At 41.2% G+C, this 18,343-nt stretch overlaps 1 protein-coding gene and 1 long non-coding RNA gene across 2 annotated transcripts; both read left to right on the top strand.

Moving 5' to 3' along the window:
- The first annotated feature begins 1,161 nt into the window (after positions 1-1,161).
- On the top strand, positions 1,162-18,343 carry ADH5 (alcohol dehydrogenase 5 (class III), chi polypeptide). Its single transcript, XM_032261560.1, has 9 exons — positions 1,162-1,280; positions 4,086-4,187; positions 7,093-7,234; positions 7,753-7,840; positions 12,421-12,640; positions 12,792-13,052; positions 14,313-14,448; positions 16,938-17,076; positions 17,212-18,343. Exons 1-9 carry the CDS (start codon positions 1,233-1,235, stop codon positions 17,234-17,236), a joined length of 1,161 nt encoding a protein of 386 aa, XP_032117451.1. The 5' UTR covers positions 1,162-1,232; the 3' UTR covers positions 17,237-18,343.
- Positions 9,107-11,681, top strand: LOC116538963. The gene is made up of 2 exons (XR_004263864.1): positions 9,107-9,628; positions 9,949-11,681. It is a non-coding gene; the product is annotated as an uncharacterized LOC116538963 (long non-coding RNA).

The raw sequence follows: 18,343 nt of genomic DNA on the forward strand, positions 1-18,343 counted from the left end.
GCAGTGACGCAAGATCGCGCCACTGCACTCCAGCCTGGGCAACAGAACGAGACGCCGTCTCAAACAAAGAATAAACTGGCAAATACTCCATCCTCTCTCTCTGCACTCTGGCCCACTCTTAAGACATCAAAACAGTCCAGGATCAGGAGACTTTTTGCTCCCCTCATCTCCTCTTTTCAAAGTGAGGCGGGTGGATCATCTGAGGTCAGGAGTTTGAGACCGGCCTGGCCAACATGGTGAGACCACCCCTTCCCCCCATCCCTACTAAAAATACAAAATTGAGCGGGTGTGGTGGTGTGTGTCTGTAATCCCAGCTACTCGGGAAGCTGAGGCACAAGAATCACTTGAACCTAGGAGGCGGAGATTGCAGTGACCGGAGATCGCGCCACTGCACTCCAGGTTCAGGAAACTAATTATATTAGTTTCACCAATATGGTGAAACCCTGTCTCTACTAAAAATACAAAAATCAGCCAGACGTGTGGTGGCGTGTGCCTGTAGTCCCAGTTACCTGGGAGGCTGAGGCAGGAGAACTGCTTGAACCCAGGAGGCGAAGTTGGAGTGAGCCGAGATGGCGCCATTGCACTCCAGCCTAGGAGACTCCGTCTCAAAACAAAACAAAAAAAAGTGCCCACGTTCCACTGTCTCCCCCAAATCCCACCTACCCTTCAGAAACTGCTGGAATGGGGGCTTGGGAAGTTTTCAGCAAACACCTCTCTCCTCCTTTATTCTCACAGCTCTGTGCTCTCACCATGGAGAGTCCCTTGAGGGGCTGTATCTTATCCTTGCGTCCGCAAGTACACAGAACGTGCATTAGGGGAGGAAGCATTGGCCTGTGGAGCACAAAGCTATTGCAGGCCTCTCACTGGTTCTCACGCGCTTTCGGTGAAATTCCCGTTCGCTCACCTTCCACATCTCTAATTTGCAAGCCTTATCTACGAAACTGGTGTAAAGTTACACGGGGAAGCCCTTTCCCGACCAAAGGAAAAAAACGAGTTCTGCAGCAAGTCCGTCGGATGTTAGTCACGAAACTGGCACAGTCCGGGCTCGCCGAAACCGCGCCAGCGAGTGCACCTGGGCACCCGCAATCCAAAGGCCCGCACCACAACTCAGGCACCGCCCTTCCGGTTGGAGCCACTGCAAACCCCGCCCCACGCCCGGTCCCCTCGCCAGGCGGTCCCCTCGCCAGGCGCTCCCCACGCCCACGCCTCCGGCGCCGCGCGGCCCACCCCGGATGTCCGCCCCCTTGAGCCGACCAGAACCCGCAGACATGGCGAATCAGGTAGCGCCAGCATCGCGGAGGGCCTTGAGTCTCAGGGAGGGAGTGCGCGGCCCGGGACTAGGCTGCTGGTCTTGGGGGCGCGCAAGGGTCGGCCTAGGACGGGATCTGGCCCCTGGTTCTGAAACTGGGCCCCCGGCGAGCGGCTCAGCGGGGCAGAAAGAGAAGGAAGCTTTGTCTCCTCTCTTCGGTTGGGAAGCAGCCGCTGCTTCTGGGACTGCCAGAAGGGGTGGGGGTGGGGTGAGTCGGAGACTGGGCAGGGGCTGGTCAGGTAAGTAGTCCAGTGGAAATGGCTTAGGAGCGGCCACGCATTGCTTCTTACACGAAATTAAGTAACTTGCTCTGGGACATTCTTGCAGCTTGCATACTTTGCAAGAGCTGCAGCCAGAGCCCGTGCTCCTAACTCCTAGGTTGCTTGTGTTTCATAATTGAGCCTACGCCTTAATTATTGTGCCAACAATGAGTGTATTTTGGGAAGACTCCTGGGTTCCTTTCAGAAACATTTTCGAGCACTTAAACACCAATTTATATTCCCTGTAGTCCTCCCATAACACCTCTACGAGATGTTATCCCCATCGTATCAAAAACTGAGGTTTGAGGTTGGTTGTGCTTGGTCACACCAGCGATGGCCAGCTGGGATTCCGACCCAAGTCTGTTCTTCTATGACAAGTTCATAAAATTCACATTAGACAGTAAAGAAAGACAGAAATTACGAATAACAAATAATCAGTTTAAAGTTGCTGATTATTTTAATGCTTTACAAATTTGGAACATTTTCTAGTAAGACATGGCCTTAAAAATATTGGAGTTTGCAAGAAATAAACTTTAAACTATCTTTCAGACCTAAACTGGCAATTGCTTTTCCTTATTACTGAGTGTCTTTATTCAGAGAAGGTGAAAGATTATAATTGTTACTATAGTTTAAATGTTAAAGTAGGGCCATTTCCCACGGATTTAGAGTGGGGTTTTGTTTTGCTTAGAATTGTCAGTAAAGGGAAAGGGCTAGGCTCCCTAAGACCGTTTTTAAAGGGAGCAGGCCATCAAATTTAGTATTCTTGTTTCTTTGGATTTCTAGGTCACATGTGATACTAAATTGTTAGTATCCTGCATCTGACCTAAGGAGTTAAAATTTATGGCACATTGAAGTGAAAAAGATTGTAATGCAATCTCTGATTCTTTGTACTATGAGATTTAATATCTACAATTTAATTTTAAAAATGAGCATTTCCAGCTTCACTGATTTACAGAGGCCATTCTTTATATCTCTGTATAGTTCACCTCTCCTTTTCCTCAACCCTCTGTTCTATTGCTACCAATAACTACTAACGTATTTTGCAAAGCTATGCTGTGCCAAGGATTGTGTTAGGGACTTCATATTCATGCTCATTCACTCCTCACAATCACCCTATATATAGGTGTTTTATCACCATTTATCATTAGCTTTCCTCATCTTTCAGCATCCTAGTTTTTAAAAGTGAAGCTTTCCCAAACCAACCAAGCAAAGCTACACTCTTTCCTTACTTTTTTGCTTTCTGTATTACTTTGTGCCTGTCTCTTTAAATCACAGTCTTTGTAATTATTAACTTTAAAATCTGTCTCCTATAAACCCAGTTGTTTGCAACCTTTAGTCTGTCAATAAATTTCTTAAGCGTAATGTAAACTAATCAAAACCTTTCTCATTACATGTGATTCTCTGGTAGTGGAGGGTGTACTGACTGTAATCTCTAAAGCAGCTCTGTGTGCTATAATCACCTGTGTAATTTTAAATTTTTCAGTAGCCACAATACAAAGTAAAAAGGATCAAGTGAAGTTTTAATAGTTTATTTATAATAGTTAATCTAATATCAAATACCATTTCAACATGTAAGCAGCATTTTAAAAAATACTATTAATGAGATATTTTTACTTTTCTTTGAACTAAGTCTTCAAAGTCCAGCTATATTTATAGCATATCTCAGTTCAGAGAAGCCATTTTCTTTTTCTTTTATCTTTTTGAGACAAGAGTCTATCACTGAGGCTGGAGTGCAATGGCACAATCTCATCTCACTGCAACCTTTGCCTCCCTGGTTCAAGCAATCTCCTGCCTCAGCCTCCCGAGTAGCTGGGACTGTAGGTGCACACCACCATGCCCGGCTAATTTTTGAATTTTTTTTAGTAGAGACTGGGTTTCACCATGCTGGCCAGATTGGTCTTGAACCCCTGACCTTGTGATCTGCCCACCTCAGCCTACCAAAGTGCTGGGATTACAGGAGTGAGCCAAGGTGCCCAGCCAGTGGCCATTCCTAAGTGCTCAGTAGTCACATGTGGCAGGTGGCTGCTGTGTTGGTTGGTGCATTTACAAGGTATATAGTTCCTCATTGTTACACTCCTAATTCTCCTACTCACCCTGCAGTTTTGCAGCAAGCCAGCGGTGTTCAAAACAGGCAGAGCAAAAGAACTTCTTCAGGCACGTGTTAAGCATGTAGAATCCTTGGACCCCATGCCAGACCTGAATCAGATTCTCTTGGAATTTGTGTTCTTAACATGCTCTTGGTTATGCATTGTAGAGGGCCATTAAATATTTGATGAATACAACTTTTTAACCAAAAGATGCTTTTCTATCTGACCAGGTGATCATCTCAGTTAAATCATTTTTGATGTATACTATTTGTATGAAATCTAAAAACATATCACTTGGACGCATATGTTTCTTTGTGAATCTGTGGTATGCTTTTTAAGATTAGCAGTAATCTATATATATATATTGGCTATTAAGTAGTCATTTGTTTAGGAGGATAAACAGCTGACTGCCTTTTTTCCCCACTTCAGGTTATCAAGTGCAAGGCTGCAGTTGCCTGGGAGGCTGGAAAGCCTCTCTCCATAGAGGAGATAGAGGTGGCACCCCCAAAGGCTCATGAAGTTCGAATCAAGGTAATGATACGTTTCAGGCACTGGAAAAAAAGAGACACAATTAGATCTCTGAATAGATGCGTAGATCTGAGATCTGCAGAGGATAAATCCCAAAGGACAGTATCAAAGAAAAGGGTATTCAAAGTCATCCAGCCTTATAATCACAACATTCTTCTCTTATTCCTCACCTTTGCAGCACACCTCTCCATCATTTTAGCTTTGATCTTGGGCTGAGGAGCCATCCTCGTGGGTCACTGGATTATTGCAATTTATCTTCTGCAGTTTGGGTTTAAGGTAACTCTGTAGGATGCCCATTTTCCTGCTGATTACATAACTTTATGGTGGCACGTTAGAAACAAAAGAAGAAATGTTATCAGAAAGGGGTTCTTATTCTGACCCCAGAGAGGATTTTTGTACCTCACGCAAGAAAGAATTTGAAGTCCGTAAAGTGAAAGCAAGTTTATTAGAGAAGCAAAGAAACAAAAGAATGGCTACTCCATAGACGGAACAGCAGTATGGGCTGCTCAACGGAGTATACTTATTTCTTGATTATATGCTAAACAAAGGGCGGATTATTCATGAGTTTTCTAAGAAAGGGGTGGGCAATCTCCAGAACTAAGGAGTCCTCCCCCCTTTAGACCATATAGAGTAGCTTTGTGACATTGCCATGGCATTTGTAAACTCATGGCACTGGTGAGACTGCCTTTTGGCATATAAATGCATTATAATTAGCATATAATGAGAAGTGAGCATGACCAGAGGTCGCTTCCATTGCGGTCTTGGTTTTGATGGGTTTTGATGGGTTTTGGCTGACTTCTTTACCACAGCCTGTTTTAGCAGAGTCTTTGTGACCTGTATCTTATGCTGACCTCCTATCTCATTCTGTGACTAAGAATGCCTAGCATCCTAAAATAAGTAGGCCTCAGCCTTATTTTACCCAGCCCCTATTCAAGATGGAGTTGCTCTGGTTCAAATGCCTCTGACAGAAATGGTCTTCAGTTTTGCTACAATGACTTAAACAAGATTTTGGAAGAGGCTCCTGATTGAATAGAGCAACAAGCAAGTGAAGTCAGCTTGCTTAGAGAGCTTTAAAAATGCCCCCACCCTGGCAGACAAGGGTAGGGTTCAGGGAATTCATTATTCTGGTGATTCTCAACTTTTCTGGTGGCAGAGAAATGACATTACCCCTGGAGAGAGGCATATTGTACAAGGCAGCCAGCTGCAGAGATCTTTGAAACCCTGGCATTTATAAAACTTTTTTTTTAGCATTCTACTCTCTACTTGTTTTGATATAAAATTAGTGCTTTAAAGTAGTGATTATTAACATTCTAGGAAAAGAGTCACAGCAAAAAAGAGCTGTGACTTAGAGTCTAGTTCCCCTACCATCTCACTTTCGAAACACACCACACATACTGGCTCATGCTCCCAAAGATTGCACATACCAGATGGAGTGGACCAAGACCAAATAACATCTTTTTTTCTTTTTTGAGACAGAGTCTCGCTGTGTCTCCCAGGCTGGAGTGCAGTGGCACGATCTCAGCTTACTGCAATCTCTGCCTCCCAGTTTCAAGCAATTTTCCTGCCTCAGCCTGCTAAGTAGCACTTGCACCACAATGGCTGGCAAATTTTGTATTTTTAGCAGAGATAGGGTTTCACCATGTTGGCCAGGATGGTCTTAAACTCCTGACCTCAAGTGAGCCACTGCATCCAGCCCAAATAATATCTTAAGGTCCTTCGCAACCCATACCCAGGAATCTGAAATCTTATATATATTTTTTTTTCTTCGAATTCAGAAATTAAGCTAATTGTGATTTTGCCACTGAAGATGTTTGTCCTGGATGTATTAAGTGCCCATACAGGTCAATGGGTATTCATTGTGCTCATTGAGCTGTATGGACACAATGAGTACAGCCATCTTCCCTGCAAAACTGCCGAGGGGTAGCAAAGATTGTTACATTGTAAGTGGATATGTAAGCCAGGAGCAGAGAAGCATAAATAGAAACACTCCAAGATTTTGCCTTTCGTTACTTTTGGTGGCTTTAAAAGATAAGTTATGGCCAGCAGTGGCTCACGCCTGTAATTCCCACACTTTGGGAGGCTGAGGTGCGTGGATCACAAGGTCAGGAGTTCAAGACCAGCCTAGCCAGCGTGATGAAACCCTGCCTCTACTAAAAATACAAAAAATTAGCTGAGCATGGTGGTGCACACCTGTAATTCCAGCTACTAGAGAGGCTGAGGCAGGAGAATCACTTGAACCCAGGAGGTGGAGGTTGTAGTGAGCCGAAATTGCACCACTGCACTCCAGCCTAGGCAATAGAGCAAGACTCTGTCTCAAAAAAAAAAAAAAAAAAAAAAAAAAGTAACTTACTTGAAAGCCAGAGAGATAGAGATAACAGGCTTATTTAAATAGAACTTGTATGTGGTTCGTAAAAACGGAATTGGTTCCTCTAAAAGTTCTGAATTTTGTCCCAGACTCAGCAGACTGGCATATTTCAGAAATTATCAATACTGCTTTAAAAATTATATTTCCCAGCTGTCGTGAGAAAACTAGCAGTTAGGTGGGTTCCACCTGTTTTACACACAGGTGATGTTCCTCTCCGTACCTGAAGGCATAGTGCCCATAAAATGACCTTGTTTACCTTCCCTTTCTAACATACACAGAAAGAAGAACCAAATGTTCCCTATTCCTTTGCATATAAATACACCATTGCTTTTATGTACTGCTAAAAAATTGCTGCCAATCCTAATTGTTAAGATGCCATGGATTATAAGCACATCTGATTTTACAGAAGTTAAAATACAAAAGAAATATGTCTACGGTCAGTGAAATATAGTATTAAAATAAAATGACTCTTCTTTCATCTGTACCTTACTCTGAATTGCATGCACACACACTTAAATGCTCTTTGTTTTAATGTCCTGATAGATCATTGCCACTGCAGTTTGCCACACCGATGCCTATACTCTGAGCGGAGCTGATCCTGAGGGTTGTTTTCCAGTGATCTTGGGACATGAAGGTGCTGGAATTGTGGAAAGTGTTGGCGAGGGAGTGACTAAGCTGAAGGCGGGTAAGGATAATATTTGAACCACTTGTTTGATGATTTTGGCTTATTCCTACAGGGAAATTGTTTATCTGATAAAACTGCACACTATTCATGAAAAGGCATCATCTAAGTAGATTGTCAAGATTGAGTTTATTCCTCATCTGGGAAGCACAAATATTTGGATATTTTTTTCTCTGTGGTTTTGCAGACTACTGTTTGTGTGAAACTGTTTAAGTACATTTCCAAAACCAATTTTGGCATATCAAGCAAGAAATTTTAGAGATGCATCAATGAAGCAGGATTTTGAAGCATGTAACTACCTTGTTCTTCAGTTATTGTTTAAAGAGTTTCATTTAGATAAAAATTTTGAAACATACTTTTTGCATGATCAGGCAGTATCTTAATGATGTTACCTAGGTGAAGTTCTAAGACTTGAAGTTAGCTTTGCAAAGTCACATCAGTTGACAGGAGTTTGCAAGAGCTGATGTTTTCATTTAGAAATAGATACTACCTATTCAGGATGTCTTTGCATTTATTTCCAGGTGATACTGTCATCCCACTTTACATCCCACAGTGTGGAGAATGCAAATTTTGTCTAAATCCTAAAACTAACCTTTGCCAGAAGATAAGGTTAGTATCTTTTTATGTTCTTCTTGAAACACAAGGTCATATTAGCAATGACAAGAATAAATAATGGTGTGGCAGTTTACACAGTACATTGTACGTGAGTGGTTTCATTCCATCTTTATAGCAACCTCATTACTAGCCCCAGTTTCACAGCTGAGAGAATTAAGACTCCGAAATTAAGAGGTTTTGACACAGAGTACCTAGGCACAGCAACAACCTTCTCTACCATTTGTAGTTTTCTGCCTAATTGTGCAACTGAAGAAAGAAACATTTATTTTTCACATGAGGAAATACGTAGCTTGTAGAGGTGACTGATTTAAGTAACTTGTGCAACCCCTAAGGAGTGTCTGCATTCTGATTCCTCTCTACCCCATAAAAGGAAGAAGTGGGGGGATGTGAAGAGACCAGGGGAGTGACTTCACCTTACCCCTCACCCTGGCCTCACCTTCCCCAGCCTTTGTGCCCTGTGTTAACCTTGGTTGGTCTTCACAAAGGCAACTGGACCCTGGACCCCCCTCTCCCCAGGATCCCCCATCCCACCCCTGGAATGGTTTGTCGTAATCTGGGAATTTGTTGGCTCATTTTTCTTTCAACTCCTTTATTTTTAATTGAACAAGTCTCTCCTTTTGAAGGGTTCAGGGTGTCTACTATTTTTTTTTCTTTTCTCTCCCTCGGTCCCACTGCAAAGAAGAGAACCGATAAGTTTTAGGGATGTTTGTATGTATATACTCTGTCATCTGGATATAACTTGTTTTGAAGCAATGTTTCCGTTGTGAGTGTGTCATGCTGTAAATATTTGTTTATATTTTTGTGAATTCAATATTATGTACCATTGTATTATAGTAACTTATAAAGAAAACCATAAATATATTGACTTTTCTTACAGAAAAAGAGAAACTAAGGGATTTGCCCAGTATCACCGGCCATTAAGATACAAAACAGAATTTTCAGTACCCATTCTCTTCACATAACACTAGGCTAAATTTGTCAAAATATGTAGTAAGGAAAGACATGCTCATACAATTCATGTAAATCTTTTTTTTTTTTTAAACGTAGTCTCGCTCTGTTGCCCAGGCTAGAGTGCAGTGGCACGATTTCAGCTCACTACAACCTCTGCCTTCCTAGTCCGAGATTCTCTGGCCTCCACCTCCCAAGTAACTGGGACTACAGGCATGCGCCACCATGCCCAGCTAATGTTTGTATTTTTAATAGAGACGGGTTTCACCATGTTGACCAGGATGGTCTCCATCTCTTGACTTTGTGATCTGCCCTCCTTGGCTTCCCAAAGTGCTGGGATTCCAGGCATGAGCCACCATGCCCAACACAAAATCGTTTTTATGAACCATTTTACTGTCCTTTAAGTGAGAAGAGTGATAAAACTTACTCACTAAAGCTATTGGGAAGACTGCAGGAGATAACCTAACTCCTTGACACAGAAAAGGTACTTATTTTTATTGTAGTAGGTAACAACACTGAAAGAACTACCTTGTTGAGGAAATTTAAGATCCCCCTGTATGTGTTCTATTTTTTTTTTTAATTGAGGTAGAGTCATGCATATTATAAAGCACTTAAAGTTTATAGATCTTAAGTGTACAGCTCAATGAATGATTACGTATATACACACCTGATGGTTTGAACTGTCACCCAGATCAAGATAGAGAACCCTGCCAGCACCCGACAAGGTCCCTCAAGTCCCAAGTGAGAACCTCCCTCCTAGGTAACCGCTATCCTGATTCCTTTCACTATGGCCTTTGTATAAACAGAGTCATGCAGTGTGTGCTCTTTCATTAGGTTTCTTTTTTTTTTTTTTTTTTTTTTTTTTTGAGACGGAGTTTCGCTCTTGTTACCCAGGCTGGAGTGCAATGGCGTGATCTCGGCTCACCACAACCTCCGCCTCCTGGGTTCAGGCAATTCTCCTGCCTCCGCCTCCTGAGTCGCTGGGATTACAGGCACGCGCCACCATGCCCAGCTAATTTTTTGTAGCTTTAGTAGAGACGGGGTTTCACCATGTTGACCAGGATGGTCTCGATCTCTTGACCTTGTGATCCACCCGCCTCGGCCTCCCAAAGTGCTGGGATTACAGGCTTGAGCCACCGTGCCCGGCTCATTAGGTTTCTTTCTTTCATAATGCCTGTGAGATATATCCAAGTTGCATATGCATCAGTAGTTCTTTTCTGTTGCTCTGTCATATTCCATTCAAAATACCAGTATTGATCCATTCTCCTGTTGATGGATATTTAGCTTACTCCCAGTTTGGGGCAGTTACACAGTTTATGCTGCTAGGAACATTCTTATTTATACATGTCTTTGGATGGATATAGCATTGCTTTCTCTTGAGCATTTTCCTGAGATTATAGTTGCCGAGTCAGAGGATGTGCATCTACAGCTCTTTGGTGTACTCGTACCAGTTTACACTTGCACCAGCGTTGTATGGGAGATCGATTTGTTTCTAATGCCATTGACAAAATCAGTTTATATTTTTTGAAAACAAAACTCCATTTATTTTATAAATCAAATCCAATGACTTTGGTAAAACTAGAACCAAAGAAAAAAATACCTCAACACTTTGAAAGAGAATTTAAACACGGTCTTAAAAATTTTGCAACACATCAAATATAATAATGGTGATGAGCTTTTTGTGATTCTTTCAAAGCATAAAATATATTCCACATCACCTTTTATTTAAGAAATTCCTCTGGAATACAGTGAATTCTCACATTAAGGAGGGCTAAACAAACTTACATTGTTCTCAGTAAGATATAAGTTATTTTTAGTCAGGTGCAGTGGATCACACCTATAATCCCAGCCCTTTGGGAGGCCGAGGCAGGCAGTTCACGTGAGTCCAGCAGTTAGAGAGCACCCTACATACATTGGTGAAACCCTGTCTCCATAAAAAATGTAAAAAGTTAGCCAGGCTTGGTGGCACGTGCCTGTGTTCCCAGCTACTCAGTGGCTTTGATGGGAGGATCACGAGCCCTGGAGGCCAAGGTTGCAATGAGCCATGATTTGCCACTGCATTCCAACCTGGGCAACAGAGTAAAACCCTGTCTCAAAAAAGAAAAATTCTTTCTGATGGAGCTTTGTCACCTGTTCTTCTCTGTTTCTGGTCATATTTTTGTTTTTCTCTCAAAGGAAACGTATTTGCTTTGAATCTAGAGGCAGTCCATTTTCTCTTCGTCTTTGTATTTATTCATATGTATGTTCCAAAGAGCTTAAGAGTATACATCAAATTATAGTGTTCAGCCTGGGCAACATAGCGAGACCCCGTCTCTACGCCCCTGTAATTCCAGCTACATGGCACTCTGATGCAGGAGGATCGCCTGAGCTCAAGGAATCCTCCTGCCTCAGTGTTCAAGGCTGTGGTGAGCTATGCACTGCAGTCTAGGCTGTCTGAAAAAAAAAGAAAAAAAAAACAATTATAGTGTTTATTTTATTAAAAATAACATAATTACTAAACATCAATTCTGTGCCAGACACAACGCTAAAGCCTCATATAACATCTCATTTGACTTCTCTAGCAATCTTAAAGGAAGTTACCATTGTTTCTCAGCATTTTCTAGTGAGAAAACGAAGACATAAAGGTTAACTTGCTCAGGTCACACAGGATTTGAACCCAAGTGCTCCAACTTTAGGGTGGGTACTGCTAAGCAAGATGTTATAGCACCTCTGTTTAGAAGAGCAAAAGTAATTTTTGTTACCAGCTATGGTATAAATGGCCTTCGTGACCTTTTTGGGTTTTCTTTCCTATTGCTGTAACCAAGTACACAGGCAAAACAAAGTGAAGCGGTAATTTAACTTGCATTCTTGAGGACTGTTAGTTATACTTAAAAAAAAAAATGCTTCCTAAAAGATCTAAATTAGCCAGTTTGGCCATCTGTTTTCATCAGCTGATCTGGTTAATGGTTTGTAATCTCTATTTGCATGGATACTGGTTTTGGCCTTATCCTTTATGAAGTTATATTTGCCCACAGAAGTTTTTTTTTATTTTTGAGAAAGGGTCTCATTCTGTCACCCATGCTAGAATGTAGGGGCAAAGTCATGGCTCACTGCAACCTCAAACTCCTGGGCTGAAGTGAACCTCCTGCCTTAGCTTCCTGAGTAGCTGGGACTGCAGGCACTTGCTCCACCACACCTGGCTAATTTTATTTTTTTTAGAGATACGGTGTTGCTATGTTGCCCAGGCTACTTTTGAACTCCTGGGTTCAAGGAGCCTTCCTGTTTCAACTCCCAAAGTGCTGGTATTACAGGAGTGAGCCACTGCACCCGGCCCACCATTTTAATGATGGAATTTTAAAATAATTTCATTGATCCAGAAGTTGTACCTGTTAAAGTGAGTTCAATATTCTGACAGTAAGATCTAGAAGGATAGTGAATATTGGAAAAGATGGATAAGATTATAAACTTCTTATAAATTTCCTTCATAAGGCATTGCTGCAAGGTGCTAAATTATTAATGAATACATTCAAAATTTTGGTTTAGAACACTTTCTGAATATTTACTGGTTATTAAAACTGATTTCTTTTTTCTAAGGATTTTAAGAAACCTAATTCCAACTTGCCTTTTTCCTTTCTTATTTTCTTTAGAGTCACTCAAGGGAAAGGATTAATGCCAGATGGTACCAGCAGATTTACTTGCAAAGGAAAGACAATTTTACATTACATGGGAACCAGCACATTTTCTGAATACACAGTTGTGGCTGATATCTCTGTTGCTAAAATAGATCCTTTAGCACCTTTGGATAAAGTCTGCCTTCTAGGTTGTGGCATTTCAACTGGTTACGGTGCTGCTGTGAACACTGCCAAGGTAAGAAACTGACTTGAGTTTTCACTTCTGCCTTCTAATTTAATTCAGTGAAACTTTCCTGGAATAAGTGAAATTGGCGCATCTGTATGAAACCCAGTGATTCTCTTGACTCTGGTAGAATGAGTGCTTTATAAACTGTCTTTACTCCTAGGTTGAGCCTGGCTCTGTTTGTGCCGTCTTTGGCCTGGGAGCAGTTGGATTGGCAGTTATCATGGGCTGTAAAGTGGCTGGTGCATCCCGGATCATTGGTGTGGACATCAATAAAGATAAATTTGCAAGGGCCAAAGAGTTTGGAGCCACTGAATGTATTAACCCTCAGGATTTTAGTAAACCTATCCAGGAAGTGCTCATTGAGATGACTGATGGAGGAGTGGACTATTCCTTTGAATGTATTGGTAATGTGAAGGTCATGGTGAGTATGGGCTTCATTCCTTTTTTGTTTTATGGAACTTTTTTTGAAATGCAGTTTAAGATTAAAAATTGTTTTGTTTTGGCAAAGGAAAAATCTCTTGATAAGAAGTATTGTATTGGAAGAAGGTGAAAAATATCTGTTTGAACCACAGTGGGAAATGGTACAAGAACAGCTCAGGGAAAGATGAGAAAAGATGTTTCTTTGCCTTTCAATGCCTGCTAAGTGCATGTCTCATGAAATGAAAAGACAGAATAAAGCAGTTGTGCAGAGTATGGGCTTTGGAATCAAATATACATCCATTTACTAACTCAGTGACCCTGAACAAACAGCTTCTCTCAACCTCAGTTTCCTCATCTGTAAAATGCAGGTACAGGTTGAATATCTGTCCCTAATCCAAAAATCCAAAATCCAAAATGCTCCAAAATCTGAAACTTTGAGCACCAACGTGATGCTCAAAGCAAATGCTCACTGGAGCTTTTCAGATTAGGAATGTCCAGCCAATAAATACAATGCAAATATTCCAAATCCGAAAAAATCCAAGATTCAAAACACTTCTGTTCCCAAGCATTTCAGATAAAAGATAATCAACCTGTAGCAACAACACCTACTTAAACATACCTACATAGACACTCAATACAAGTATTACTCATAGTTTTGCTGCCTGCTTTTTAAAATCAAATCCTTTCGAGTTTTGAACTACAGTTTACTTTTTAAAATAGAAAGCAAATAACCACTATTTTAATTTATGTTAATATTTAACCAGGTTAATTTGTTAAAATAAATTGTTCAGGCTGGGTGTGGTGGCTCACACCTGTAATCCCAGTACTTTGGGAGGCCGAGGCAGGTGGATCAATTGAGGCCAGGAGTTCGAGACCAGCCTGGGCAACATGGCAAAACCCAGTCTCTGCTAGAAATATGAAAATTAGCTTAGTGTTGTGGCACACACCTGTAATCCCAGCTGCTAGGGAGGCTAAGGCAGGAGAATCGCTTGAACCCGGGAGGCAGAGGTTGCCATGAGCCGAGATCATGCCGCTGCACTTCAGCCTGGGTGGCAGAGGGAGACCCTATCTCTAAAAAAAAACCAAAAAGTAAATAAAAATGAAAATTGTTCAATAAAATTGAGCTCACTAAATGTTAAGTTTGGCCTTTTGTTGCCATTTTGTCTAAAAACTCTGACATCACTTGAAGTTTCTGGAGAAGCAGTTATTCTCAGGAAAATGCACCGACTTCTGTAATTTGGTCATATCTCTGTGCCTGCAGAGAGCAGCACTTGAGGCGTGTCACAAGGGCTGGGGTGTCAGCGTGGTGGTTGGAGTAGCTGCCTCAGGTGAAGAAATTGCCACTCGCCCGTTCCAGCTGGTAACAGGTCGCACATGGAAAGGCACTGCCTTTGGAGGTAATTCGATAGATGAGATGACTGCATTTTCTCTTTTGTTATTTGCACTGGTGTTTAATCTCAGCCTAATTTTTTGTTAACAAGAATCTTCATGGGCTACCTTCTCGTTGTAAGTTGTTCCATGCAACGCTGTTTATTAGAAGGGATTCAGACTCAATCATTGTTTACCCCTGGGACTGGGGAGGTGCTCACCTTCTCCTGAAGCATAGGGCCACTTGGTACATATTCTATAAAAGAAAAACTCAATATTCTGTTGGTGAGGAAGTAGTTATTGGTAGAGCAGGGGCAGGAAGTTGATTGCAAAGTAAGCAAACAGCAGTATCAGCCATGGTGTGTTTCATCTTGTGGACTCAAGTAGCTTGTTACATTTTTACTCATTTTTCTAGGGAGAGCAGTGGTCACTGGATGTGATCATACCTCTGTCTGATTTTAGCAGTAACCAATATTGAGTCTCAAACTGAAACTATTTAATTGGACAGAACCTTATCATAAAATCAAAAGCTGCTAGACTGATCATTTTTCCCTTTGTGATCCTAAAAAGTCCTTGGTGGCTTGCGGTTGCCGGGGAAACAGTTTCTGTCTTTTCCATCTTTGCTCAGTCAGAGAAGAGAAAAGATATCACATGTTCGTATTTCCCAACAGTTGTGATGAGAACCTAAAGTTTGTAAAGGGCTTTAAAAATATATATTTATATTTCCTCATCTTCCTAAAGAAAAAAAAACCACATAGCGTGTGTTTTGAATGATCTGTGTTTAACAGGTTGTCTTTTAAGGTTCTCTACTTCATATTATGCCAGCTTTTTTGAAGGCCAGAAGAAAAGATTTTGGCAAAGTATGCTAAAATGAGGGGTTTGGCCAAAGTCTTCCTTCTTTATACTACAGAATTTGCCTTAGAAAATGTCAATCTGGGCCGGGCGCAGTGGCTCACGCCTGTAATCCCAGCACTTTGGGAGGCCGAGGCGGGTGGATCACGAGGTCAAGAGATCAAGACCATCCTGGTCAACATGGTGAAACCCCGTCTCTACTAAAACTACAAAAAATTAGCTGGGCATGGTGGCGCGTGCCTGTAATCCCAGCTACTCAGGAGGCTGAGGCAGGAGAATTGCCTGAACCCAGGAGGCGGAGGTTGCGGTGAGCCGAGATCGCGCCATTGCACTCCAGTCTGGGTAACAGGAGCGAAACTCCGTCTCAAAAAAAAAAAAAAAAAGAAAATGTCAATCTGGGCCGGGAGTTGTGGCTCACACTTATAATCCCAGCACTTTGGGAGGCTGAGGTGGGCGATCACAAGGTCAAGAGATCTAGACCAGCCTGGCCAACATGGTGAAACCCTGTCTCTACTAAAAATATGAAAATTAGCTGGGTGTGGTGGCACACGCCTGTAGTCCCAGCTACTTGGGAGGCTGAGGCAGGAGAATCGCTTGAACCCATGAGGCAGAGGCTGCAGTGAGCCAAGATTGTGCCACTGCACTCCAGCCTGGCCACAGAGCAAGATTCCATTTCAAAAGAAAAAAAAAAAAATGTCAGTCTGACTTGCCCTCCTCTTCAAAGCTCTAGCTATATAGCACAGCTGAGTATCTTAGAAGAAACTTTTAAGCCATGTATGCTATTTGGGGATATCAACTTGAATTGAAGTCCATAGCTGTATTTGAAAGGGCATTCCAATCCTGGCTGATCCAGAGGGTATTGGTAGTAACCCCTAACTGAAGCCTCATTCTACCATATGCTGGTTGGGTAATTCGCTGTGTCATTGAGGCCCCTTGCATTGCTAAAATATGAACCAAAGATAATAGAAGCTTTTGTCTAGACAACAGGAGTGGCTGTGGTCATCTCAGTTACCAGGAGATTTAAGGAAGAAAGAAATCCCCACAGTTTGTGGGGGAAAAAATAATTATTGGCAATATAAGGGAGGAGATTTGGAAAAGGCTCAAAAGAGGTTTGAAATATGGTTGAATGCATCCTTGGAAGGTGAGAAGGCTTCTTGTTGATTGTATTCCTTCTTTAGAGACAGTGAGAAATTGTAGCACCTAATTTTATTCAAAATCCTACCATTTAGCTAAAGAGTTCTACTTCATTTTTCAGTTTCATAGTTTTCTGTTCTGAGATGCTATCCCTATTTCATTGTTTCAAAACAAGGAAATAAAGTCCTGTATTATATCAGTTTTTCTTCCTTGAATATTATGATTATAGAAATCTTTGCTGATGACCTAAATAAGGTTGTTGCTGAGACTTCCAGAGTTCTGTCCTGGGTAGTTTAAAAGTCTCAGTTGGCCAAAACTTTAATGAAGTTTTAGTAAATCTTAATACAGAGAAAGGAAAATTCTCAGAAATATTTACTTCTTAATTGTCAAATTCTTCATCTCCATGCTATTTTGGAGTTTTTCATTACTCTTTAACTCATCAAAAAATTCATTCTCTTGAATGCCTTTGTGTCCTCCACTAAGTAATAAGCATCCTGCAGAAATTTATTGAATAATGTGTGATTTCTTTTAGGATGGAAGAGTGTAGAAAGTGTCCCAAAGTTGGTGTCTGAGTATATGTCCAAAAAGATAAAAGTTGATGAATTTGTGACTCACAATCTGTCTTTTGATGAAATTAATAAAGCCTTTGAACTGATGCATTCTGGAAAGAGGTAAGCTTTCTCTTTAACTATATGCCATAGAATGTAATAACAATGTGGAGTTTGAGGGGACGGAGAGTCGAAAAACACAATTTTAGTGGTCTTAAAGGTATCATTTAAAACTTAGTATATTGCTTCCTATTACAGCATTCGCACTGTTGTAAAGATTTAATTCAAAAGAGAAAAATAACGTCCATCCTGTCGTGATGCAATGGGAGCAGCCTAACAGGCAGGGAGAAGTGCCTGCAAGCTCACAGCCTCGTAGACCTTCAGCAACTACGCCACACAGTAGTGTGATATGTGTAATTCGTGCATCTCTGTAATTAAGGACAAGGATAATTCAGTCATGAACCTGTTTTTTGGACCCCTTCTCCACATAAATAATTGCTAGCTCATTAAGGAATATTTTAACATAATAAAAGTAATTTCTACATTTGTGTGGAAGTTCTCTTCTTTGTTTTATGCTGTAATCATTGTCATGGTTTGTCTGCCCATTATCTTCATTCTGTCAAGGAAAGGTAAAGAAAGCCGGGAAGTGTCTGGAGTTAACCTCAGTAACATTGGCTAAACTTTTAAATGTCTCAGGCCCGTTGATTAAAGAACAGATAGTAGCCATCAGTGACAAAGTTAATCAGGATCCAAGCCTGCTTCTGTGAGATTATCTTGAAGGCAGGTACTATGCCTTGTTCATACCTGTACCCCAAATTCCTAGTACGGCATCTGAGCCACAGGGAGCACTAAAATATTGAAACAGCATTCTGAGATTAAATAGGTGTGTATGTGTATTGGTTGTGGCTGTACTATTTCTATAGCGAATTACATACTGGATATCCAAGTTCCCAGCACCTAATTTTGTCAGATCTTAACATTTTGCCACTTCCAGATCACATTCCCATTCTTCCCCACCATAGATAACCATCATCCAAAATTTGATGTTTATCATTCCTGTGTGTTACTATACTTTCACTGTATATATCCTAAACTATCTACTCTTTAGTACTGTTTTATGTTTTTACAACTTAAATTGGCTCATTCTACAGCTTTTTTCACTCATTATTGTAGAATTAATCTATATCGTATGTTAAGCTCTTGTTCATTCTAGTACTGTGTAGCAGTATTCAATTACTCTATTGTAATTTATCTTTTCTCCAACTGAAGGCATAAAGTTGTTTCCAGAGGTTCTATATTAAAACACTGCAGTGGAACATTCTGCTTTGGGCTCACTGTATTAGTTACTTAATATGTGTATCACAGAATAAACACATTTAGCCTTACATTA

The sequence above is a fragment of the Sapajus apella genome, unplaced genomic scaffold (genome assembly GCF_009761245.1).
Source record: "Sapajus apella isolate SASKATOON/1434 unplaced genomic scaffold, GSC_monkey_1.0 scaffold124, whole genome shotgun sequence".
Taxonomy (NCBI): Eukaryota; Metazoa; Chordata; class Mammalia; order Primates; family Cebidae; genus Sapajus; species Sapajus apella.